The sequence below is a fragment of the Phyllobates terribilis genome, unplaced genomic scaffold, assembly GCF_046119375.1.
Source record: "Phyllobates terribilis strain yellow unplaced genomic scaffold, ASM4611937v1 Scaffold_11__3_contigs__length_659146591, whole genome shotgun sequence".
Lineage (NCBI taxonomy): Eukaryota > Metazoa > Chordata > Amphibia > Anura > Dendrobatidae > Phyllobates > Phyllobates terribilis.
The window spans coordinates 339054940-339082912 of NW_027362771.1; the positions used below are offsets into that span (position 1 = coordinate 339054940).

Sequence of the window (27973 nt, forward strand, 5' to 3'; positions counted from 1 at the left end):
AAGCCCAGTAAGCATCTAACCATAATTAGTCATGAGCCATTTCCTAAAACCGCCGACACGGGTGCTTTCTAATGTACTAGCCTCGAAGTCAGATTCTTCATACACTGTAAAATCTGAGAATTCACAGTGTCTGTGCAAAAGCTATATATTAGTACCGCCTTGATATATCCCATATACTGGCATATGCACACAAACCACCATCATCACAGTATCGGTAACATATACGGAGCTAGAATCAAGATCCGATCATATACATGGAGATTTTATGTATTCAGTAGCTGGATGGGTAATGGTTAATAAAAGGCAGCGCTTAGTCTGCAAAAAGCAAAGCCAAAATTCTAGATATGGAAATGGAAACTTCTTGAGGGAGGAACAGGGAGGGAGAGAAGGGAAAGATTGAGAATACTGGGTCTTAAACAAAAAGGAATACAGAGCGGAGATCACAGGAAAAGAACAAGGATGAAGAGGAAAGAATGTGTAAAGCAAACAGTCATACAGGCAGTCAATGAACGTGTAACCCAAGGAATGGTATACGTGCCCACAAGGTATGTGGAGCACTGGCAGCACTGCATTACTCTTTTTTAACCCCTTCGCCCAGTGGCAATTTTCCGTTTTTCATTTTTTCCTCCTCTTCTTCCAAGAGCCATAACTTTTTTATTTTATCGTCAGCATAGCCGTACGAGGGCCTGTTTTTTTTTTTGAGGGACTAGTTGTATTTTGAATAACACCATTTATTTTACCCCGTAGTGTACTGGAAAACAGAAAAAAAAACTCCAAGTGCGGTGAAATTGCAAAAAACGTGCAATATCACAATTGTTTTTGGGGTTTTTATTTACCATGTTCACTATATGGTAAAACTGACCAGCCAATTTAATTCCTCAGGACAGTATGAGTGCGCCGATATAAAACATGTATAGGTTCTTTTTAGTTTAAGTGGTGAAAACAAAAATTCTGAAATTTGTATTAAATTAAGTTTTAGCATTTGACACCATCTTCAGGAACCTGTAGCATTTTCATTTTTCGGGATCCAGGGCTGAGTGAGGGCTTATTTTTTGCGCCCTGAGCTGACGTTTTTAATGATACCATTTTGGGGTGGGTATGATGTTTTGATCGCTCGTTGTTGCATTTTATTGCAATGTTGCGGTGACCAAAAAAAACTTTATTCTGGCGTTTTGATTTTTTTCTCATTACGCCATTTACCGATTGAATTAATTTATTTTATATTTTAATAGAATGGCCATTCTGAACTAAGAGATACCAAATATGTATATTTTTATTATTGTTTTAATTGTTTTCTTTTTAATGGGGCAAAAGAGGGAAGATTTGAACTTTTGTGCTTGTTGTTTTTTTTTTTTTTTTTTACTTTTTACTGTATTTAATAGTCTCCTTAGGAGACTTCAAGCTGCAATCGTCCGATCGCCTGTGCTATACATAGCAGTGCATCAGCGTCCCATGGGCCCCCCGCGATCATGTGACGGGTGGGATCAATGACATGCTTCCGGCCGGCGCGTGTTAAACGCCACTGTCAGTGATTGACAGCCATGGGTGGATCTCGGATCCACGCACAGCTGTTAGAGGCACCTGATGGTTGATTAAATCAGCTACCAAGTGCGGGGAAAGATGCGGGCTCAGTGTGTGAGCCCACATCAAAGGCAGGCACACGGCCGATGACGTAAATATACGTCATTAGTCATGAAAGGGTTAAAGAGTAACCGTCTTTTTAATTCATAAATCAATAGTACACATGACCCTCCATACAGTATTACGGGCCACGATTTAACCCTCCATACAGTATTAAGGGCCACCACGTAATCCTCCATACAGTATTGGGGCAGCATGGTGGCTCAGTGGTTAGCAATGCAGCCTTGCAGCGCTGGGGTCCTGGGTTCAAATCCCACGAAGGACAACATCTGCAAGGAGTTTGTATGTTCTCCCCGTGTTTGCGTGGGTTTCCTCCGGGTTCTCCAGCTTCATCCCACACTCCAAAGACATACTGATAGGGAATCTAGATTGTGAGCCCCAATGGTGACAGTTTCGTTAATTTCTGTAAAAATTGTCTGAATTGTAAAGCGCTGCAGAATATGTTGGCGCTATATAAATAAAAATACAGTATAATGAGCCCCGTAGCACAATGCTCTATTCAGTATAATAAGCCCCATATATTGCTCCATACAGAATAATGGTCCCCATATAATGCTCCATACAGTATAATAGGCCCCATATAATGCTCCATACATAAAAAATAAATACTCACCTCTCCCCATTCCCCCGCTGCTACGGTCTCCTCAGCGTCCTCTGACCCTCTACACTGTTCAGCACAGAGGGCGCGCTCTTGTGACGTCGTAGCTCCCTCTGCGCTGAGACGTCACAGAGCTCAGACGCAGAGGGGGAATAAATGCTCCCTCTTCCATCATTGTTTTCAACTGTATTGGGCGGGGGGCGGGGTGATGCCGGCGCTGGCACCAGCCCCCCCGACCACACGGGTACCATAGCGTGCCACTGTCCCCGACGGCAAGTGGTCCCATCCCGTTTGTTCAGGGCCCCGGCACTTGCCTGGGTGTGCCAGCCCAATCTGTCTTCACGGAATACAGATTTTACCTCAGAATAGAGGATTTTGATAATGACTCTGAGCAGAGTACTAAGCAAGGTACAATGAAAAGTAACCATGATTGAGAGAAGAGAGCAAAGCATGTCTGTGACATAGTAACTAATGAACTATTATCAAATGGCAAGCAGTAGATCAAGTAGAAATCATGCAGAGCCCAGGGGTAGTTCTCTAAAAACTAGTAAACAGGAATAAGGCAAAAAGCATAGAAGTGAATCATATGGACAGCTTACCCATGATAATAAAGTGCCAGTGCCAAGTCCAGGGAGCGTTCTGCATGTGCTTTATCAAGGGGACTCACAGTATCACATTGCTCCAAGAGTAGGCCTGGCAGGGGATGGGGAAGATGGCCCATCAGTATAGAGCTTCGTCAAGGGGTCTTCTGGTATTTAAAGAAAATTGCTAGATGCAAAGATGCAACCTATATTCACCTTGATAGCTCAATCACTGAGGGTCTCCCTTTAATTCCTGCAGTGATGATAAGCCTCCTATGCGTCCATCACTTCTGAGGCCAGTAATTGGCTTCAGAGGACACGTGCAATAGACGGCATGTCATCATTAGAGCAAGTAAGTAGGAACCTTAAAGGACCACTAGGACAGCAGCGCTGGAAGCAGTGGAGGATCAGACAGGTAACCATGGGTTACTTTATACCAGTCGGTGACTTGTATTGTTTAAGATTATTCTACTTGTTTTTTTTTTTTTTTTTAATATATACCCATTTGCACATGTAGAACACCATGGAATAAATGGTGCTATAATAATTCTCTGCTCCTGACTGATAAAAGGCTTTTCTGGTAATTTGAGTTTAAGTACAGAATATCAATGACGCGTTCACGCACTCGCTGTTCCCTACAAGCCCCGTGATTTCAACAAAAAGGTAGACTCTATAGAGGGTATAGATAAGAAAAGCCTGTGGGTTACAAGTTGCTAAAGCAGCCCCTGTTCATACCATGAATTACCAGCACTGGAGTACAATCTTCTTGGAAGCAGGGCTATAACTATAGGGGGTGCAAGGACTGGAGCCTATGGGGGCACAAAAGGTCCCTTTGGCCCAGATGACCAAACTAATACTGATAAAGCCCCCTGATACTTTGTGGAATTGTTGGAGACTTTGCATTGGGGCCCACAAGCTTCAAGATATCGCTGGGTGGCATAAGCTCACTATAGTGGGCCAAAATTCCCTTGTCAGAGTTACTGTAAGGCCACGGCCCCACTATCAGTATTTGGTCAGTATTTTTTCTCAGGAGTGGGAGCCAAAACCAGGAGTGGGTGATAAATGCAGAATTGGTGACTTGTTTCTATTATACCTTTTCTCTGATTGTTCCTCACCTGGTTTTGGCTCTCACTCCTGAGAAAAATTACTGACCGAATACGGATAGTGGGGCCGTGGCCTTACCCTTATTCTCGTATCAGGCTAAGGCTCCATTCTGTCCACAACCAGCAGAGTCAGAATCTGAAATTTCAAGGAGAACATATCTATAATAAAACCTCCTTGCTTAAGCCATCTTTTTGGGGGGCATACTGATGCACAGATAAAAGGAAAATTAAAGATGTAAGGTCAGCATACATCTGATAAGCTGGCCATGCACATTGGAAAAATATCCAGAAATACCCCCACCAATCTAATTTAACCACCCACACTTGAACGAGAGCTTGGCAGAAAGTTCTCTAAGATATAAAAGGGTGGTCCCAGGGACAACTCCCTTTATACTGCAACTTCCACAGAACGCACTTGCTGGGTCCATACCCGACACCTCCAGCATAAGACCACTTTGAAAATGTAATATTACATGGCAGCCATTCAGAATAACTCTGATGTAGTTCATAGACAACTCAAAACCATCACAATGGAAATCAGTCTTGCAGAATGGCTTTTTCTTCTGCATCATATAGGGGGGGGGGGTCTAAGTGAGGACCCCCTCTATGATGTTCATCAATAGAGTATATGGTCATCCATTACCTTCATTAGACAACTCCTATAAGACAACTTGGAGGCGTACTACTCCCACAGATAAATTCAGACACAACAGAGACAAACGCTCCACCCATCTCCAGGTCCCAGAGGTGAACATCGCCTCCAAGGCATGTATATTGTATTGTCTCATAATACACAGGCGGAAGAACAGCCGATTGTAAAGGAGAGTCACACACCCGCTCTACAATGACTTCCCATTAACTCTAAATATTACAGGTGACAATTCCTGTGGATAAGTACAGAAGGTGGGAATGTCTTCTAAACATCATCACCTTCCCCTACTTCCCAGGGGTCCTGGAATTCAGGCCTGTACAGAGTCCATCAGAGAGGCCTTGTCCATGTATGATTCACCACTATGACCGTGCGGTGGATTTCCATGCTGAAACATTTTACTAGGACAGGAATTCTTGTCCTCTGTGTAACAGTAGTGACAGTAAAATGTTCCAATCTTTAGAAAAGCCTCTCTTGCATCCTGGACTGTAGAGGACCTGCCCATACACATGTTCCCACTGGGTGGAAACAATTATTTAACCATCTCCCTGCAGAAACTATTTCTTCAATCATTAATTTTAGCTTTGATGATAAAAGAACTTCACTAGGTGCAACCTCCGTCTGGGATTGAGATGTAGATAAGAGATGAGAGGAATGGGTAATGGGTGTACCACCCTGCTGAGAAGCAAAGGGAACCTGTCACATTCTACACACAGTCCGACCTCTGGACAACATGGTGTGTGTATGTATATATATATATATATATATATATATATATATATATATATATATATATATATATATATATATATATTACAGACCAAAAGTTTGGACACACCTTCTCATTTAAAGATTTTTCTGTATTTTCATGACTATGAAAATTGTACATTCACACTGAAGGCATCAAAACTATGAATTAACACATGTGGAATTATATACTTAACAGAAAAGTGTGAAACAACTGAAAATATGTCTTATATTCTAGGTTCTTCAAAGTAGCCACCTTTTGCTTTGATGACTGCTTTGCACACTCTTGGCATTCTCTTGATGAGCTTCAAGAGGTAGTCACCGGAAATAGTTTTCACTTCACAGGTGTGCCCTGTCAGGTTTAATAAGTGGGATTTCTTGCCTTATAAATGGGGTTGGGACCATCAGTTGTGTTGTGCAGAAGTCTGGTGGATACACAGCCGATAGTCCTACTGAATAGACGGTTAGAATTTGTATTATGGCAAGAAAAAAGCAGCTAAGTAAAGAAAAACGAGTGGCCATCATTACTTTAAGAAATGAAGGTCAGTCAGTCCGAAAAATTGGGCAAACTTTGAAAGTGTCCCCAAGTGCAGTTGCAAAAACCATCAAGCGCTACAAAGAAACTGGCTCACATGAGGACCGCCCCAGGAAAGGAAGACCAAGAGTCACCTCTGCTTCTGAGGATAAGCTTATCCGAGTCACCAGCCTCAGAAATCGAAAGTTAACAGCAGCTCAGATTAGAGACCAGGTCAATGCCACACAGAGTTCTAGCAGCAGACACATCTCTACAACAACTGTTAAGAGGAGACTTTGTGCAGCAGGCCTTCATGGTAAAATAGCTGCTAGGAAACCACTGCTAAGGACAGGCAACAAGCAGAAGAGACTTGTTTGGGCTAAAGAACACAAGGAATGGACATTAGACCAGTGGAAATCTGTGCTTTGGTCTGATGAGTCCAAATTTGAGATGTTTGGTTCCAACCACCGTGTCTTTGTGCAACGCAGAAAAGGTGAACGGATGGACTCTACATGCCTGGTTCCCACCGTGAAGCATGGAGGAGGAGGTGTGATGGTGTGGGGGTGCTTTGCTGGTGACACTGTTGGGGATTTATTCAAAATTGAAGGCATACTGAACCAGCATGGCTAGATGCTGTGGCATGCTATTCCATCCGGTTTGCGTTTAGTTGGACCATCATTTATTTTTCAACAGGACAATGACCCCAAACACACCTCCAGGCTGTGTAAGGGCTATTTGACCAGGAAGGAGAGTGATGGGGCGCTACGCCAGATGACCTGGCCTCCACAGTCACCAGACCTGAACCCAATCGAGATGGTTTGGGGTGAGCTGGACCGCAGAGTGAAGGCAAAAGGGCCAACAAGTGCTAAGCATCTCTGGGAACTCCTTCAAGATTGTTGGAAGACCATTTCTGGTGACTACCTCTTGAAGCTCATCAAGAGAATGCCAACAGTGTGCAAAGCAGTCATCAAAGCAAAAGGTGGCTACTTTGAAGACCCTAGAATATAAGACATATTTTCAGTTGTTTCACACTTTTCTGTTAAGTATATAATTCCACATGTGTTAATTTATAGTTTTGATGCCTTCAGTGTGAATGTACAATTTTCATAGTCATGAAAATACAGAAAAATCTTTAAATGAGAAGGTGTGTTCAAACTTTTGGTCTGTACTGTATGTATACATTCATATTAAAAGAGAATGGAACAGCACCAGAAATTATGAAAAAAATGGGTGCAAGGCCTCCCAGACAATGTTCCCGTTGTCATGTAGATTTATATTCAAAAAGAAAATCAGGCAGCACTCCAGATTGTGGAAAAATATGAGGATTTTATTAGCCAATCTGGAGTGCTGCCTGATTTTCTTTTTGAATATTATATATTTTACTGAGCAGAATATTAAATGGGTTTGTTCAAAGAGATTCAGTATGACTTGTGTTTTATTCATTGGGTATATAGGAGTCCAGTGGGCGGTCCTTCCCATGCAGTGATTGACAGCTGTCCGCATGCAGTACTACAGGGAGGACTGTCAATCACCGAGCAGGACGCTCACTGGACTCATATAAACATTAGGGATGTCAGTGAATAAAATACAAGTTATTATGTAACATCTCTACCTGGCCAGCTCCCCCACTCTGTAACACCCCACCTGCAGGTCAGAGATCATTTCCAACATGACAGCTTCCCTATAGGGATCACACAGCACCCACAGTGGCTGTAAGCACAGGACCCAGCTCCTTCCTGCCCTGGGTGGGTGGCTGGCACACACCTCACATTGGCAGTGCCCATGCCTAACCCATGGCATGGATGGATGGTGGATGAGAAGGGGAGGCATTCTCACTCCCAGGCTGGAGCAATCCCCAGGAGCAGCACAGATGACATCACTGCCCTGAGGATGGCGGAGGACACCTGCACACAGCTCCCATCCATCCATCCCATCCAGCACTCACCGCTCCTCGTCTCACCGCTGGGCTGCACTGTCACTCCGGAGCCTTCACCTGTTCCACTACATCACACTCCCACAGCACCGTCACGTTCTTCCACCAAATCACGTGTCTACATTCTATGCAAATGAGGCGGCAGGCATAGCGGTGACGAATCCCATACCTGACGTCACGCATGTCACTCCTGCACACACTCCTCACCACGCCCCTCAAGGCGCTTTTACGTCACGTCTGTGTGACAGTACGTTGCCTCTCTTCGTCCTCCAATCACTGACGTGCTCTGTTCTTCTCTAGAATGAGGCTTGAGATCCACTTCAGCCAATAAGCGACCAAGAATTGTGACCAATCAGAAGCATTCATCCGCCTAAACACTACAATTCCCGACATGCTCTGCTGCAATGAATGAAGACATGCGCAATGAAGACAGCGAGATACAGTTCCTGAAAACCATTGTTATTATCCTGCAGGACTATAGAACGTACGGTATTGATTATATTTGCTGTAACTACTCACCTTACGACCTCTCTTTATTTTCTGTCTGTCGGAGGGATTATAAAGCTGGTAAAGCTTAGTCACGCACGACGTATTGCTTTACGTGTTCGCCGGTTGCTAAGGAGCGAGTGGAGTTGTAGGAGCGGACAGCTGGTAAAAGCCCTATACTATGTTGTGTTTCTGCCCTCTGTGTGAGTGAGACGTGCACATACCGGGGCGGAGTATGCTCTGTGCTGTGCGGGGACTTCTAACAATGGAGGCTCCTCAGTGATGACCAGCACGGTGCTCCGTTAATGGCCATGTACTCGGCTCTTTATCCTCCCTGTCTCTTTATGCACATGTCAGAGGCATTGTTCTGGGGAGGTGTCCTCTGCTGCCCGTCTGTGCCCCAGGTTTGGAGATCCTCCATTACTGGGTGTAAACAGGTGACGTCAGGACTATAGAGGCAGCCATGACGTCAGAGCCTGCAGATCACGTGATACTGCTACTGTCCTGATGTCACTAGGCCCCATAGTGTTTACATAGGGCAACAGGAGGACCCTGAATGAGTAGGGGTGCAGGCTGCAGACTAGTGATGCCCAGGCTAGCCTCATACCTATTATAGCCCCATACACATTAGATTCCTACTGCCGGTACAGCCGACAGTCTGCCGTGTGCGGGGTCTCCCGACTATTCCCCCAAAGGTGAAGTTTGAGGACAGAAGAATGTGGCTTGTTCCATTCCGGACCTTTTTGTCCTCTTAAGGCTGTGTTCCCATGGTGAGTATTTACTGCGCTTTTGATGTTGCAGATTTTCTGCATCTACAGTACTAGCTACATTAGGTTAATTGTGTTTGTTTTTTTCTTTTCTTTTTAGGTCGTTTTTGATACTTCCTGGTACTTTGACTTTGAGAACTTCATTGATTAGTCATGTGGGGTTTATATACATTGTTGGTGCATTTCTGCAGCAGAAAGGCACTAATAGCGCATACGTGGTTTTTACCTGAAGATTTTCTGCATGTAATGCGATTCTATAGGAAAATCTGTCCACACAACTCAGCGGACCTGCAAGAGAAATTGTCATGTTGCAAACTTGTAACAGGCACCGCAGGTCAGTTTACACTGAGTTAAAAAGAAGCACAGAGGGCAGGAGATTTCTATAAATCCCATCCACTTTGCTAGACTGTAAGACAATGGTTTTTTTAGGCAATGAAATACACAGCGTCAAAAACTCCCCAAATGCTCATCATGTGAACCTAACCTGATAGATAAGCCGCCACCTGCAGAAATCTATGGCAGCACCTCTTTCATAGACAATCCAGTTCCTCTATGTGGAAGAGTATGAATGTCACCAGTGTTTTGGATCTGATTTTCATCAATGTGTCATTTGTTATCTGTGATTTTCACATATGAAAATATAAATGACAAAGCTTCTCCTATCCATTGCAATGTTATGCACAGACAGTAGGCTGATGTCCTCCATTTGCTGGCTGTGATTTTCACAGATCCATAGACTTATGGGGATTTTTTTTTTATCCATGACTGATTAAAAAATGGACCAGTCTCCATGATTTTTTTTTTTTTTTGCATACACAGTCTGCAAAATAATACGGGCACGTGAACAGCTCCATATACTATAATGGGTGCTTGTTCTACCTGTGAAAATCACTGATGGAATACATGTGTTATTCACAAACTTCTGAACTGAGGAATGTTCTGTACAATGTTCGGAAACCTTGGTGTTGAGTATACCAGGAGGAAAAGCTGTGGCAATGCTCTGCCATGGATATGGCACACAATTCTCTATAGGCCGCTGTCACTAGCATGACCTAGAAATGGAAAATGATGTTACTGACCGCAATAAGGAAGGTTTAATGGCCACTGGTTTGTGATATTTTTCTTTATTTAGACTGGATAATGTCATTCTTGCATATTGTCGTCTTAGACATATATAGCACATCCACAGGATATACCAGAATTGTCAGATAGATGCAGGCCCTACCTCTCAGCCCAAGGACCTGTCTTGCACTTCTATGGTTTGAGAATTGCATGTCTTTTCATTCAAAGCAGCATTAGATGGGGCTCTGATCTGGAGAAAGATGCAGGTACCACTCTCTGGGACCTATGTGACAATTCTAGGCCATTCACAGGATATAATGAGATGAGAAAAACCCTTAAAGGGAATCTGTAAGGGTTTTTTTTGTTTTGTTTTTGTTTTTTATCACTGAAACTAGTGGTATGGCTGTGTGGGTCTTGGTACATCAGTGGAAATCATACCTGCCTTTTAATGATCCAATGTGCCAACGCTGAGGAAATCAAGCTTAGAAGTCCCATGTAAGTTAGCCTGGAAGTGCATTGGGGGCGTGTCCATGCAAATGTATATACTATGGCTTTGTGCACACGTTCAGTATTTCACATCAGTATTTGTAAGCCAAAACCAGGAGTGGATGATAGAAACACGTCACCCCTGCTGGATTTATTATACTGAATGTGCGAACATGACCTATTACTTCAAAATGGGTAACATTTTATTGTTGTACTAGGACCTTTACAGCTGCACAACTAGTTTCAGTAGTAAAATTTCCCTGACAGGTTCCCTTTTAAAAGGCTTTGTGCCCACAATCAGGAATAGCAGGTTTTTGGACTCGGCTCACCTGCGTTGCGTCCAAAATACTGCTTTCCACATTAGAAGCACAGTGGATGGGATTTATAGAAATCCTATGCCCACTGTGCTTCTATTTGACACAGTGTAAAGTCACCCATGGCGCGGGTTTATGAGCCGCAGCATGTCAATTATCTGCAGCGGAAACGCTGGCCTCCGCAACATAAATTTCCCAATAGAATGTATAGGATGTGGTAAATCCACATTGTTCAATGAACACATGCGGATTTACCTCTGTGATTGTACTCCCCATTTTGGAAGTAGTGAAAATGCGCTGTGTCCAAAACACTGCTATAACCTGATCGTGGGTACACAGCCTCAATGTTCTGTTCCCACAATGAGTTTTTGACTCTGCCTTTTTTCGCTGAGTCAAAAAATGCAGCGTCTTACAGTTCCAGTAAAGTGGATGGGATTTATAGAAATCTCATACCCACCGTGCTTCTATTTTACTGTAAACTGACTTGTTGTGATGTTTCAAATCCACAGCATGTCAACTCCTTGTGGGTACGCTGAGTTATATGCAGATTTTTCCCATAGACTAACATTCAATATGGAAAGTCTACAGGTAAAAATTGCATGTAATCCACACGTTGCTGCATCAGTATAGTTTTGTCTAAACCAAATACCAGGAAGTATCAAAAACAAAAACAGATGTGTTGAAAACCTGACATCCCGAAAAAAGAGACGAACGCTGCAGTGTCAAAAACGCAAGAAACCTAGTTTACATAATGGGGCGAGAAAATCTGCAATATCAAAAACTCACCAAATGCTCATCGTGCGTACATAGCTTAAATGTAAATCTCTTGAATATGAGAAACTTGTCCGATAAACGCTGATGGATTCATTGACTAATCCTTGATCATTTCTTTATATCTCAGGTTGGGTGTAAAGTGATAGCACAAGGTAAGGCTGATGTCTAGTGATGTTTAGAACCTCAACTGTTCCAAATTTTTATTCATTTACTTCATTTTTTTTTTTTTTATCTTTAATGGCGTGTATTTATATGGCTGCTTTCACACAGTATTTTTCAATGTATTTTATATGTGCTTTGTGGCTAAAAACATGGTAACCAGATGTTAAGTCTATGGCCAGTCCAGAAGTAGTTAAAGTGTATAGTGAAGTGCACTAAATATAGGAGGTGATTCAGCAAAGCTTCTACATCCGAAAACTGGCATAAAATATTGTGAGAAGTTGGAAAAATTTTGCAGAACATATAGTTGCGCAAAATATTTTCAACTTTCAACATTTCCTGCCAGTTTGAGACAGTACTGCCAAAATGGGCTGAGCAGGGGAAGAGCCAGTATGGGCCATGGCTACGCTTGCTTGTCAAATTTTGCCAAAGTGACAGCTTTTTTTTTTTTTTAAACACCTGAAATGCTACGCCTTCATTAAGACTGGTGTATGAATCAGCCCCATAGATTGGTTTGTTTTGTGGCATCATTTTCAGAACATAGCGTCTGTATGGCTTTTGTAGTGTTCTTTTTTTTCCTCTCTTAAGCTTCTCTATGTGCAAATGAAAATAAACTTTTCATAGTTTTTACAAGTTATATGAAATGCAAAAAAGTGTGTGTGAAGCAGGCCAGTACGCATATTTTGGTAACAGCTCATATGGTACCAGTGCTGCTGCTTTGTGTATGCAGACAATTGTGTAATGTCTGCGCTGCCTGCCTGCTGGGTATGGATATAATAGGGAAGAGAGTACCCCAACTCTAGTTCGCCTGTCTATCAGCCGGAGCTCGCTCATGTATTACATAGATGGCGTATTGATTGTAGTAGGCACATTTGTAATTCGACAATGGAAGGCAAATGATATCCGCTGCTTCTCCAGTTGATAAAAACTTCTCTTGGGTTTCTCCTAACAGCATATACCCCTGAAATCAGCAGTTAAGCTAGGTACTGGAGATGACCCACTAAAAAAAAGCATGACTATGACCAAATATCACCATAAAATATAATGAGCTTTATTAGTACACATGAATACAAATATATATATTTAAAAACATGACATGACTCCCCTGATTAAGCACGTTGTGCGAAACGCACATCGAGCTGGCTGGGTATCTTGACTTCTCCCTTACCTCTGAGTGGTATTATTATACTTGACTCTGTATTATATATGTATATGGTTCCACTATGTGTGCTTTCATTAGTATAGCTGCCACCATGGACTACTAGATCTATACTTACTAATTGCCCTGCACTTGCATATATGCATTTTTGTCCCTGCTGTCATATATAAATATTTATATATCAGTAGGATGTCATTTTTGACTTTGGATTATTATGGGGTTCTTGTATTTGCCCTTCTTGCTTCTTTACATTGTGTGGATTACATGTCATGTATGTTTATAGATTTTTTTTTCTATATGTTTTTATTAGTGTGCTAATAAAGCTTATGTTTTATGTTAATATTTGTCCATGCTTTCTTTTAGTGGGTTATTTGTTTCACATTTTCTGAACTACATTAGTTATTAGAGACTGAAGATGTAAGAAGTGGATGACCAGATGAGACATTGCATTTACACTTCTCTCGAAGGTCCACCATGATGGGTTGTAGTTCATGTAAAACTGAATTTACTAAGTACTTGTTTGATTCTGTTATATTTAGTGTAGAAGTTCTTGCAGTTTTGCAACTCAACACCTGCACCCCAACATATGAGGATCTCCTGTACAATTAGTGTGAATGTTTAACATTAGTGATGAGCGAGCGTGCTCGTTTAACTCTTTAACCGAGCATGCTCTGGTGCTTACCGAGTAACTTCGGTGTGCTCGTATATTATGTTCCAGTCTCTGCGTCTGCTTGATTTAGGGCTGTTGGACAGCCTCAACACATACAGGGATTGCCTGTTTGGCTTGCTCAGTTAAACAAGCACACTCTTATCACTGTTTAACATAAAAGAACATGCAATAAAAAATATAGAAGAAAATGGGGCATATTTATCAAGCTAAATGCACAGATTCAGTTTCGTTTTTTTTTTTGTTTGTTTGTTTCCAAAACACATTTATTCTTGGCGTGCACCATATTTGAGTAGGAAGCCTCATCTTTCTCCGAAGCAATGCCTATCTGGAAAGGGGCATGGATTAATGGTCTACATAATGTATCTAACTGATGTCACACAAACTAAGCCAGCCATTAGGTGGGGTAAGGTAAATTTAAGCCTCCTGTTTCCATTAGGTCGCTGTCTGCCGAGCAATGCTTTGGCCAGCAGCTCACTGTCCCATACACAGGGGACTTCTCTAATAGCAGCTTGTACCTAGAGAAAATAAAAGGTAGTACGGAATCAGACATGCTTGATCTTGACTTCTCCCAACATCCTATGTTGGAGGGAGGGGGAGGGCGCACACATTAGACAATATCAGCGGGTTTGGCTGACGCTAGTCTATTGTGTATGGGAGCTTTTAGTCTAGACAGATTTATTCAACAATATGAACCACTTTATAAATCCAGTGCATTTTACAACTGCCTAGTGTAAGTTTGCTCTAAGTATTGCACAGTTTTGTCAGATATGCCCTATTATCTGTACATACATGGAAATTATGGAAGATTCCTGCTTCTTCCTGGAGACGATATACAGAGATTGATAACTGATACCCTTGCTGTTACAAAATCAGAGGATGTCACTCGGGTTAGGTCAGTGAGAGGTTAAACACTTACTGGTGTACATGAAACCTAGAGTGTTCAGAAGCATCCATCAGGAAGGACCATTCCACAGTAATGACAGCTGACTCAGGAAATGGCGATACGCCGGAAACGAGGCGGATGACCACCATCGAGCGCACAACACCTTTGTTATCAGGAGTAGAGAACGATGCCTTCTCGATCACTTCAGGGTGTTGAACAGCCTTCCCCCCCCCCCGATTATCTATTGCTGTTCTTAAAGGGAATCTGTCACTAGGCTGCATGATGTAATTTTGATAAAATCCGTTTTATCTGCTGCAGACCGAGCAGTTCTCTGAGCTGTGTATACCCCAGCCCACACCCCTGACTGGCAGCTTTCTGCCCATGTATAGTGTACACAGAAAGCTGCCAATCAGTAATGGGGGTGGGGTATACAGCAGGTTTACTAGTTCTCTAGTGATGATCTCCTGCTGGTAAAACAGTGATTTTATCAAAACTACAGCAAGCAGCCCAGTAAGTGATGGATGTCAGGAATCGGCGTCACTGTCTGTACACTGTGCTGCTCTCAGATTAATGTGGCAAAAACTGGGGACAGATTCCCTCTAATTTTTACTTTTTTTTTTTTCCCTAAATTTTGGCTGTGGGTAAAATGTGGTAAAATTGTCAGGCATGTGTCATGCAAAAATCGAAACCATTGAGAACTGCCTGTCAACTTCTGGTACTTCTAGTTGTGGATCTCAAATACTTTGCTCCTCTCAAATACTTTGCTCCCTCCTGAGTTCCTTTTCCATGAGATTTCGGCCCGTACCGAGTGCTGATCAACTATATATAATCACTGCTCACCTATAGACCCTTTCATATGGGGTCAGAATGAACACAAATGATTGTGGTCCCCATACAGCACGCATATTAATGGAAAACCCTTTTCAAAGGTTTTCATTATAGTTCAGTCATTTTTTTTTTTCTGCTCATCTGTTAGCATTGGTCATCTGGAATTAGTGTCCCCCTTAGGTATTGAGTTATGAAAGGTCTGGAGTATTAAACCTCCTCCCTATAGGTAGATAAGCTAAGGTGGGTGGGTGTGGGGACTAGATACTCTTCCATCTATTTTGGTGGTATCTTGTTCGGGTCATCGTGCAGCCTTTCGAATGTCGCCTGTAATTGTTCTCAGTCTGCTGCTTCCTGCATTTCGTACAATGCACAGCTGCAGCGCTCGGAGGAAGCGCTAACGTGCCCCCCATAGGAAATCACAAAATGCTAGTTATAGATTCCCTATTCTCTGCTTGATCTGTACATTTAGCAATAGTAAGAAAGGGGCAAATTAGCGAATATGCTCATCATTTTGTCTTTCATCTAGGATTGTGCAAGGAGAGTTTAACATATGGTACTGTTATTTCTAGAAACCTCTCTTAAAACCTAGCAACTGCTTCAGAGGGATAAGGCAATTCCCTTTTACCATTACATCACCCATGCTCAGTAACAAGGCATATGTTTTGGGTTTTGTTTTTTTACATATTATCCAAGGAACTCGTGAGCCTTTGTTCTTCATATAGAAGATGTGTTTCTCTATTGAGATTGTGATGTAATGCTTTATTTTGAGTTCTACCTTGTTGTTGTTCCTAGATGGAAGGGCCGGTTCCTGCTCTTCCACCAGCCAGTGGAGACCTTGAGGAAGCCAAAGAGAATGTAAACCCACCGCTCCCAGAGTGAGTACTCGTGGTGGTAGTTTTTTTGTTTTAAATATATAACTTTGGTCAGAAATCATTGAAGAAACACTAAAGCTAAAAATGGATGTTTAAATGTATAAGGTATAAACCCTGGAGCTTCCTCTTAAATCCTCAGGAGAGCATGCAGCTGCAGGTAGGAAAAAACGGATTTATGCTCTGGCCTTAGAAATAAATGACTAAATAATTGTGTATCAATACCGCACTTGCATTTACCACTTTATATAAGGACGATGTATCCAGTACAGACATGCGGATAGAAACCAAAATATAACTCTGATAATCCTGAGAAAGGAGTCTATTGATTACTGGGTGGACGCTATGCACAGTATAAAGGTGCAGTTTGCTCTGTACTAATAAAGTGATTATTTTAGTCATAGGTAATATATTTAATAGCAAATAAATGCAAAAATGTATACAAAGAATGGAGCAATTCACATATAAATAATGAATGTTAAGTACAGGTAAGGTACACTGGTAAAACACTCACGTCTGTATAAGTTGTTAAGATAACTGCTGGGTAAAGCAGCAATGTCTAGCCATAGGTTTAGGTTCTCATAATGCAAAGGTGACAGAAGTGCACCATCGGATGTAAACAGTCACTGGAGGTACCTGGATCTTTGCTGCCCGTATGGTGTGTAGACGTCTGTGGGGCTGAGGAGGTTATGTTGCGGGAACGTCCTTCCGCTTTACCTGACAAGCTCCTTGCCTGCGGTGAAGTGCGCTCCGGCAGCGCTAGCGGGACGTGATCAAACCACATGATGATGGCTTGTGACGTCAGAGTACTAAAAGATGCCAGGTTTGCATGAGTAATTCTGATATGTTCCCTATAGTTGTAATATGACAGGAGTCCATTTACAAGGAAACCTGTGGTTTGTGTAAACTTGTCTGCTGATTTATTGACTATTTTTCCATGATTCAGTAGGCAGCTATCTGGAAATACCAATGAAAATGCCAGATTTTATTGTATTTTAGTAATCCTTAGCTTAATATTCATATGAATATATATTGGGTTTGAAGAAAGTGTCCCACTGTTTTGTCCTTAAATGGGTGGAAAAAATTATACAGGAAAAGATATTAAGCAAAACATTCTATATAGTGTTAAGTATGGATGTTTCTGTTCTTCATCACTCACTGTGACACTTGGATTTTCTGTCATTTGTAAAATCCATGCGTGCACTCATTGTTTCACAGTAATAACCCCATCCCTACCATGCACGATTTATTTTTTTTTGTCATTGGACACCATTCGGTTGATGGCTATTTCTCTTGACTCCCCCCATACACATTATCACTCAACAAGACGAGCGTTCATGTAGTGGCTTACTACTATTCCCATTAAAATTACAAGACACCTCTACTAGCGACTTATCTCTTGGGAGAAGAAAAAGGATCAGGTGTTTAAATCAGGGCTGTGGAGTGGGTATAAAATGGACCAACTCCTAAAATATATAATAAATTGGGTACAGTAGTTCAATGCAGTTTGTGGGGAATATTTTTTCATAAGAATTTGGGGAAAGTTATGAAATGTCCTATAAATGTCTGCCCTATTCCTGATCTAAGGGTCTAGACTTTTAGCTGAGATGAATCTGTGCTACAGTAAATTTATCACTTAAACATGAGCCATGTATGAAGGAGTCGGTGTCAGGGAAATTGAGGAGTCGGAGGTTTGGCTTACCGACTCCACAGCCCTGGTTTAAATCCTAAACTTCCTGATCCTTACCTCCCCCAACCTTGTCCATCAAGGGAGGGCACCACATACACAGCAGATGTTGGCCAACTTTAATCTAATGTGAGGCTCTTATTGGGTAACGTGATCCAAAGCAAAAGTTTAAGGATGTATTATTCCATATTGACCCTGGAATGCAACAGAATAGCTGATTTGTCCTAACCTGAGGTTTTATAACAGATATTGTTAATGTGTCAAAACTAAATTTGGTCATAGTACCTATGATCTGTCAATTGAAGACCATCACAACAGGACATTTACATTCCATGATTATTGCTGGATGAGTAGAACAGCCGCCTTCTCACTGTGGATCAAACATTGCTACTTTTCACTTACTAACATCAATGTTAAATACTACCATGTGAAAGTGGTGTAAGGGTGGGATCCTGTGCCACAAACCTTTTTTTTTTTTTTTCTTCAGTGTCATCACTGCATATGCCAGCTTCCTATATCCTAAAGTGAAGCGTGGTTGTAGAAGAAACTTTTTTTTTTTGCACAGGTGTTTTATTTTTCTGTATGTTTATCAGCTGCAGAAGTATGAATAGATGCTGTGCCTGGTTCTCAGGTTCACCTGATGAATTACGGTAACTCTGCTGTACAGCCATTTCCTCTGGGCATGATGTGCGGCAGACAGAAGCTGAAGTGGCAGGACCCTAGAGCACGGCGGCCTGGCATATCTGCTATTGAGGAAGCTTGGCATATTGCTTTTAAAGATGAGTGGATTTTTCCAGGCTATTTCTGCAACTCCATAAACACTCTTGCCACACACATCCTAGAAATTATTCTTTCTGGAAGTAACGCAAAATAAAATTAGGTTTAGTGGGAATGTTTTGTGTTTTAAAGCTAAGTGGATCGATTTGCAGGACTCTGGTTCAGTTTCCAGGTCAGTGGTACCTGGTGGCTAAATGGTAGGTCAGCAAATCTTTTACCTTCCAGTATCCCTGGCACAACTTTTTTTGAATAGGCATGCCTGGTAATCCATCCGCTCATCGCTAGTTTTAGTGTGTGTGGTTTTTTTTTTGTTTTGCATGGACAGATTGAACAATTCTCCAACAAAGATTACATTTTGGACTTGTTAGACAGGGGGCATCATCAGATCATCAAATAACTTTGAATAAAGTTTAGGGATTAGCCTGCAGAGAACTGGGATAAAGTTATTTTCTCTAAGGAAAGCCCTTCCGACTATTTGGCACATTTCGTAGAGTGATTGTCTGGAGAAGAAAAGGTGAGCACTATTATGAATCCTGTGGCATGCCAACAGTAAAGCATCCTGAGACCATTCATATGTTGGATTGCTTTTCATTCAAGGGAGTAAATGTACCGTAACACTTAGCGATGCTACAGCGATCCCGACAACGATACGACCTGGCAGGGATCGTTGCTGCGTCACTATGTGGTCGCTGGTGAGATGTCAAACAGTCTGATCTTCCCCAATGACGCAGCAACGATACGGCGACCCGTAGCGACCTGTATAACGATGTTGGCAGTCGTTGGGACCCTGTCACATAGCAGCTACTCTGAGGATACAGACCTCGATGAGGGACGACTTCTCAGTTCTGAGTCGCTAACGAGGTCGTTGGTAAGGTGTCAAACACACCGATGCACTGCTACCCAGCGAGACCTCAACGATCAAAAAATGGTCCAGGCCATTTCGACACGACCAGCGATCTCACAGCAGGGGCCTGGTCGCTGCTACGTGTCAAACGTAGCGAGATCGCTGCTGAGGTCGCTGTTGCGTCACAAAACTTGTGACTCAGCAGCGATCTTGCTTAGTGTGACGGGGGCTAAAGCTCAGTCACAAGTTTGCCCAAGAACACATCTATGAATAAAGAATGGGATCTATACAACGCTAAACAACTTCTAATGATCCTGGAGCAATTTGATGATGAAAAATGCTTTTTCCAGCATGATGGAGACCTGTCACAAGGCATAAGTGATAACTAACTGGCTCGGTGAACAACACCTTTCACATTTTGGGTCTATGGCCATTGAGACAACCTGTAGTCAGTCCTCCAAAAAAAAAAAAAACAGGTGGACAAACACAGAAATTGTGATAATCGTCAATCGCTGATTAGGAAAGATTGACATGTCATTAGTCCAGATTTGGCTGAGAAGAAGGTATCCAGCATGCCATGGCGAATTCCAGAGATCTAGAAAAATAATGGTCAACACTAATTATTGAGTCTTTACATAAACTTGATGTATCTGTCAAAAGTGTTTAAAACGTATAAGTATTTCATAACTGTACATCAGTAACCATCGAAAAACACTGGCAACCTTTGGGAGAACCAAAATGTGTCCGTCTCAAAACTTTTGCCATGATCACAAAGGTACTCAAACACCCAACGTGGAATCTCCATCTAGATGTAGAGCTTTTCCAAGGTCTGTTATCTCCCAGACACCAATGGTTAGCAGGGTGTGCATTATCATGTGTGGTGCTGTTCTGTTCTTACTGTTTAATTAAAACTATTGGACTATGTTGTGAAAGTAATATTTTTTTTTGTTGGTCAGGACTGAAGATGCTAACTCCTCAAAGAGTCAAGGAGTACCGCATGCCCCTGCCTCTCAGAAAGAAGACCAAGATAATGGCACTCAGTGTCAAAGTGTAGAGCAGCAAATGGACAGTGGAGAACTCGGACAAGTGGAAGAGGTGAGAGGGGTAAAGAAAAACCTTAATCGAAGAAACCCTGGACAAGTAATCATATAATCTTATATATGTTTTATTTGGAGAGAGACATGTACAGTTGTATGCATGGCATGACTCACCACTCATATTTTTTTTCCCTGTTGTCAGCAACAAAGACCTCGGCGTGGAGGGTGGGCAAAAGGACGCAAGCGAAAAAGAAGCCCACGTGACAACAATGCTCCCAAAGCTCCACTTACTGGCTATGTACGCTTCATGAATGAGCGAAGAGAGCAGCTAAGAACAGAGCGTCCAGACGTCCCATTTCCAGAAATTACCAGGATTGTGGGTAGTGAATGGAGCAAGTTGCCCGCTGATGAGAAACAGGTAATCTAATTTTACAGTGTATCGTAATCTGTGCCTCACCCAGGAAGTTGTAGAAGATGAATGAACCAAGACCACAGTGCTCCCCTTAAAACATGTGATGTACTAGAACACTACAGAAAAGATCAGTTAAAAGTCAGCCGGTCGTCAAAACCCTTTCTCATACATTAATAAAAGCACAGAGCATTTGTACAGATTAGATGAGCCAATGATTGATAATCGTCTAACAATCCAAATCCCATATTGAACTTTTTAAATAGGTCGGCAGTACCTGAAAAATGAGCAACCGCTTGTTTGTCGGTTGCAATGATTTTTCTGCTAGCATAGAAATGATTACTCAGGACAATGTGCTGCTGATAAACAGCTGATGTGCTGCCGATAACATTATATTCTGTTCACAGAGACCAATCGTAGAATGATTGTTGGCTTGTACAAAGGGATCATTAAACAACCGTCGATCAGCTTGTATGTAGTTCATCGTCGGTCTTTTCATGGCCTGGATCTGCCGCTCTAAAGGGGCCATTACTCTGGAAGATTCTATGCTTCCCCGTCAGCTGATACTAGGGGCTTTAGCTGCTGGACCCATGGCTTTAGTCCCCAGTAGGCCTGCTTTTATGCATAACTCCTCTCCTATAAAACATCTTTATAAAAACTTTCGAAGGCTAGCGTTTTCATACATCACCTATAGGGTATGTGCACATGATGGCTTTTTCAGATGGATTCCAGTGCTCTAAAAACTCTCAAAAGAATGAACATCTGCATTTCTATGTAAAAAAAGATGTGCTGTTCAGGCTTTTGAGCGTCTTTTTAACTTCAGGTTTCAAAAGACACCAAGAAGCTTAAAGAAGTGACCTTCTCATTCTTGAGGTGTCTGAAGACATTCTATTCTTTACAGTACAAGCTAATGGGAAGGCTCAAAAGACTCCTAGGCATCTTTTTGAACATTCACTCAGCATTTTTGCTTCAGAAACTGCTAGCAGTTTCTTCATTGTTCAAGGGAGAAAAAAAAAAATGCATGGAAAACGCCAGTAAAAAGAGGAGTAGAAAGCGATGGCAGAAAACTGTTTGTTTATTAACACTATGAAGCAAGCACTCCGGAAATTACCAGAAAGATGCAAAAAAGAAGCTACAGGATAAAACACGCCGACACGTCCTGGAGTGTTCTTCTCTTGGAAAGCTCATTGTGTGCATATACCCTTCAACTGAAGTCTCCTGTACTAAGATGCAACAAAAAAATAGTACTCATCTTCTACATTTATCACATCTAGGGCATTCTGGGCACCACAAATTCTCCACCAGCTATGGACTTGCATAGACTTCAGTTTTAATTTTTTCACCAATTTCTGGCATGAATTCAGGTAAATCTGTCATTTCATGATCCGGTGTCCCCATCCTGTCTCAAAGCTTTTAGATTCTGGTGACCTGTAACCTGATTTCAGTGCATTGTTGGCAAAGGAGTGTTAAAAAGCGATGGCATATCCTAGCAGTCTTAAGTTTTCCCCACACATCGGGGTCCCCAGTTGCCGCCCCACAGTACAGGGAACTGCAGCTAACCACATATCCTTGAGTGTGTCCATGCAGCAGCTCCCTGCAGAGTTGGGGACTGCGGAGCTACTGTGCAGGGAAAATGTGAAGGGGACTCCATGCTACAAAGGACTGACAGATTCTATCTATAGATGGAATCTATCTTTCCATTCGTGTGTAATGCAACCAAAGAGTGATTTACACCTTATTGGGACCTTGAAGATGGTAAGTGTTCTAAGGTATATGCTTTTCCAGCATTAAATGCATCTTTTTTGGTTCATTTTCAGTTTCTTTGCACTTTCTGTCATTGTAATAATGCATTTGACTTTTATAGCAAGCTTGTTTGTGTTTTTTAAATCTCCTTATTCCTAAAATGGTTAATGCTCATCCCCTATACACTACCTCATCTTATCTTTCCATCTGCATACTGTCCTCACCATATTTCCTTGTCCTCTATTTCATGGACCTTTCTATACACTTTTCTGTCTGCCCTGTCCCCCGTAAACTCTCTCCGCCTCTACCAGCACTGAGCTATGTGTGTTGTTCTAGCGTTACCTGGATGAAGCGGAAAGAGACAAGGAACGGTATACAGAGGAACTGCAGCAGTATCAGAAAACAGAGGCCTACCGATCTTACAGCCGCAAGGCACAGAGCCGTCAGAAGGGGAGGCAGCAGAGGCAGGGTGAGGTGTGGTGAGAAAGAAGTTTTTGGGTTGAGAGCAAACGCAGATTGGGGAAGGTGCTTGTGTGTCTGGAAGGCAGTGGGTGAAGATAGGCAGGTGGCTCTGGTGATGGTGTAGACACTTTGGAGTGAGATGGGATGTGTGTCTAGTTTGACATGGAGCATATTTGATGAGATGGATAGTCAATTTCACTATTGTTGCTTAGGTTCAGTATATGTTGTTTGGCTGAAAAGAGAGAATTTCCTTCATGATTCCTCTCTCTATTTTTAGAAGGATCCCGTACAATCTCCAGTGACCCCGAGGTGAGGCTTCTTCTCCATAATAAGCCCCTTATACGTGTGTTATACAACTGTGATTTTCTGGTTTGACGATAACACTACCATGCAGAAAGTCCTCTTTGCTGGGTATATTTCAAATGAAGAATGGGTACGATGGGGTTATAGTCTGAAAGCCGTCACTGACCATTGAACAGCGCACAAGAGTATGAAATCCTAACTCGAAGCTGCTTGCGGAATCAAAGGAAGAAATAAATAGATCACTTAATATAAATAGGGAAACTTCAGAAGAACGCAAGCAAGATGATAAGGGAATCTAATAAAACAGATCAAGAGATACCTTCGTAGTATGGATCGTGAAGCTGGGAGAAGCTAGCACAGAGCTGGATTCAGAGTAGACCAGTGTAGAACAGGGTGAAAAAAGTTTTCTCTTCTCTGTTGTCATGGTAAAGAGTCAGAGCGGTCTTAATGCCAGCAATTGGTATTCCAACTATAATTATCCCATCCAAAACCATACAAGTTCAGGTGTCTGCACACCGAATGCTTAACATTAGGTATAGCTGCCTATCATTGCCATTTTACAGCTTGCATTCAAAAATTAATTTGCGTAAAAAGATAAATACATAGGATTAATTGTCTTGCACAGGTCCACAGGTGTAACAGTCCAGCGCTACATTCACAAGTCTGTTGGTCGAGCTCCATTATTCCAGAAAGCTATGTTTGCTCTGAAATACAGGATATACATTCTAGGCTGGGGAAGTCCAGGCACCAGGAAAAGAGTCTTCTGGGTTGTTACTCCCTGCTTGGGTTGCTTGCCAAGTCTTTCATGCAGTTTGGGTGAGACCTATTAAGCTGCATCAGATGGAAGATTGAAGGAGATGAACGGAGTAACCCTATGTTGGGACTGAGACCCTGATTCCGCGATGTCACTTGCTTTTCTGCTTGCTCTCATTTTCTCTGCTGCAGATCTAGCAGTTCTCTGAATGCTGAGCTCTATATAACCCCGCCCACACCACAACTTGGCTGCTTACTGTGTATAGGCAGAAACCTGCAAATCACTGATGGGGGGGGGGGGGGTTGAGTTACACAGAGCAGTTGACTAGGAGGCGTGAGACACCTAGTCCTGTAGTGATAATCTCCTGCTGAAAAAAACACTGATTTTATTGAACCTACAGCAACACACAATCTGATAAGTGACGCATCGCTGTAATCAGGGTCTCTGCCCTTACATTATGCTGCTTTCAAATTGCATAGCAAAAACCTGCTGACAGATTCCTTTAAATAGAATCTTTGGGGATCCACATGCCTTAGGTAGGGCATATGTATTTGTTATCCCGGCACTCATCTCATTATATCATTAATTACATTGTACATTCTCCTTACCGCTAGTACCACAGAGGGGTGGAGTGCTGAATAGTTGGCTCATATACCCTATCAGGGTAAACCAAAGGTTGTCATCACTGGACTAGTCCTAGCTTACTTTGGGGACTTGCATATTTAGGAGTCCCCTCCTTACTCCTGGCAGTGTACAGCAATCTCACGTGGGAAAAAGCTTATGGTTTCCAGTCCCGTTGTATAAATGCTGGCCAAACCTGACAATTTCTGCAGGTTCTATCGGCCATCTGATGGTGTATGTTAGTATCCCATCTCTTTCCCAAAGAGTTGGCTCACACGAGCATATATATCGGACGAGTGTTATTTGACAGCACTTTGCCCAATGTTCTACTTTGGAGCTGTTCAGATCTGCTATGCTGATTCGGCACGAGAAAAAAGATCGCAGCATGCAGCAAGTGACTCCTCAAATCAGATCATGTGCACTCATTTAAGTCTGTAGGTGCGGAGTGCAGACACACAAACAATGGAGAAATGAAGTTCTCCACCTTCACGGCACATGTGATACAATTCTCTCATGTAAGAGAATCAGATCACCGTAAACTGACGCTCGGCTCAAACTCTGCCAGAGTTTGAGCCGAGTGTCATTAGGATAATCGAGACTATTCTCACACGACAGAATCAACGTTCGTGTGACCCCAGCCAAACAGACATATTGGAGGTATAGATAGATTGACAAGTTGGATTTTAACATGCTCAATCCAGCAGAAAAGCCACCGGTAAAGTTGTCTTCTAGTTGGCTGTTCCCCTCTCCCTATTGATAAAGTTGCCACGCTTGGCTGAGGGCTCATTTTTATGTATGTTGAATGCGTGTTCTACCAATAGCTCTGTAAGGTGCATGTCCACTTCTGCTGTCCCAGAACAAGTGTAGGCACACACTGCGACTTTGATCCTTTTTTTTACAACCCTTTGTGCTGCACTCACATTAAATATTCTGCGCCAAGCATTCTGACAGTGGGTTACTTTTATACTCCCAAATGGTGGTCACAAGTTCCCTTGACTCTTCCATTCACATCAGTGGATCAAACTCCTTCCCATTGGCAGCAGTCTATTTTGCAAGACATAATGGCGTAGTCTACCACACTCTTGTGTTGTGCAAAAACGACTGGCACGGTGTAGCCCCAGTGTAATTGAAGTGTGCCAGACAATAAGATTATCCAGTTGTCAGTGCTGCATTAAGTTGTTATATAGGCTATAGTGATGGATCTGTAGTAGATAAGCAATGCATCGTATTTACAAAGTTATTCACAACTTTAAGGAGATTTGGGTTTGTATATATATTGTGTTTTAAAAGCGCATACACTTGCACAGACGAGATTAAATTCCGAGGTTTTTCCAATAATTGCTCTATTCCGCATACCTGTCACACTATTTCATTTCTCCGCTTCTGCCATGTTCTTGCATTCATTAGTATGTGCAGTCCTTCCCTCTCCACTATTCTCTACGCCTATCATACCTGTGGCAGCACATTTTCTCTTGCTGGTGCTCCATCCTTAGTGCTTCTCCGCATACACTTTTGTCTCCAGCGTTTTATTCCCATGTACTTTCAGAAAGAAGCGGTTCTGAAGGAAAGACCTTTGTTTGATATTCCAATCTTCACGGAGGAATTTCTGAATCACAGCAAAGGTAGGGAGGAGGGTTCCTGGGCTGCCATGCCAGGAGGGTTGGCGTCTGGGTGATTGATAAATATTTTGCCGACAGAGGACTTGGTAATTCTGTTTTAGTAGAAGCAGGTTACCTTTTGTAATTTGTGTTCTTACTCTATTGCCATCCATCATTCTATGTTTAGCACGGGAAGCTGAGCTACGACAGCTCAGAAAATCAAATATGGAGTTTGAAGAGCGAAATGCAGCTTTACAGAAACACGTGGAGAGCATGCGATCGGCCGTTCAGAGACTAGAGGCTGAGCTCAACCAAGAACAAGGGAGAAACGCGCTGCTTCAGCAACACTTACAAAACGTCCGCCAGACACTTACACATTGCCTGCACACGGTCCCTATTCCAGGTATCCTCATTTAGGCTTTACGTCACTCGCACATTCTGTAATCTTGGTAAGGAGAAACCAATAATCTTTATTTAGACTAAATGTTGCAGCAAAAGGAGAAACAGAAGGACTAAAATAGATTGTATTATTATGTACAGATCAATAGCACATGGACAAATTAGTAACCTTTGTACCCAGTGTTTGGCAAAGTATAAATCTTATCTAATGTACTGTATATTAATAGCAAAATGTCTCAGATCTCAGTTTTGTTCCTCCTCCTTTCCTTTGCCCAGGCACTAATGAGACCCCAATCCTGGAGACTATTGACTCTTACATGAGCCGCCTGCAAAGTGCTGTGCTTACACATCCCAAGGAGAGCGAGGCGTTAATCTCTGGAGTCCGAGAAGTGTTAAGTCAGCTGGAGGGTTGAGAAGGAATCTCCACTCATGACGCAATGTTCGACCTCTTGCAATGTTTGACCTCTTTTGCAGAAAGAAGGGATCGAGACAGTTGTACGGAGGCATTAGAAGAATACAGCAAATTGGGGAGAGCACAAATATTTCTTCTTTGTTCTTTCTATCCGTTCACATTGCTGCTTGCGCTTTGCAGTATGTGAATGAATAATGCTGACTGGTAACTTGGTGTGCGCCCTGTTAATACTGCTCTAAGTAAACCTTTTTTTTAATGTAAAACAAATGTGTTACTTTTTTGTGTGTGTGGGGGTGGGTGGTTGGGCAATTTTCATTTTGAGATTTTAGAAGCCTATTGGGCGGTTTAACTACACACTTTCTATAGTCACGCCAGACGGTAGGAGCCTCATGCCCCCTGCTACAAATTAAAGCCTGTTTCTATGACCTTTAAATAAGTATTAATACAATAAAGGCATTAATAGGATATTATGTAGCTCTTTTAGGGGCTGCAACTATTAGGGTAAATACTCATCATGTCTTTTTCTAGTGATCAAAAACTTTTAAGACTCTTCAGGAATTCTCCTTTTCTCTGGAGTTATGGCTGAAGCGACTTTTGTAATTTTTAGGGGGGGAAATTTATGTCCTGAATAGTTTTGGGTTGTTTTTTTTTGTGTTTATGGGCATCCTTTTGCCAATGCTTTTGGCTGTTTGTTTAATTTGAAA

General features: G+C 42.2%; 2 protein-coding genes across 12 annotated transcripts in view; one reads left to right on the top strand and one right to left on the bottom strand.

Moving 5' to 3' along the window:
• Window positions 1–8062, bottom strand: part of PEAK1 (pseudopodium enriched atypical kinase 1) — an 85795-nt gene extending 77733 nt beyond the window's left edge. Inside the window, exon 1 of one of the 3 annotated variants that reach the window (XM_073652781.1) lies at window positions 7936–8062. The gene's annotated coding sequence lies outside the window, so the exon portion shown is untranslated. The other 2 variants (XM_073652778.1, XM_073652782.1) reach the window with 2 other exon arrangements.
• HMG20A (high mobility group 20A) lies at window positions 402–27973 on the top strand. Of its 9 annotated transcripts, none has more exons than XM_073652784.1 (11): window positions 404–545; window positions 8067–8255; window positions 11783–11807; window positions 16147–16229; window positions 20488–20671; window positions 20771–20986; window positions 23057–23189; window positions 23460–23491; window positions 26407–26482; window positions 26646–26861; window positions 27134–27957. In XM_073652784.1, the coding sequence occupies exons 4-11, from the start codon at window positions 16147–16149 to the stop codon at window positions 27268–27270; spliced, it is 1077 nt and encodes a 358-aa protein (XP_073508885.1). In that variant the 5' UTR covers window positions 404–545; window positions 8067–8255; window positions 11783–11807; the 3' UTR covers window positions 27271–27957. The 9 variants fall into 9 exon arrangements, with proteins under 9 accessions (XP_073508889.1, XP_073508885.1, XP_073508884.1 ...); XM_073652783.1 differs by having other exon boundaries at window positions 405–545; window positions 8067–8250; window positions 27134–27954; XM_073652787.1 differs by having other exon boundaries at window positions 407–545; window positions 8067–8250; window positions 20488–20626; window positions 27134–27943.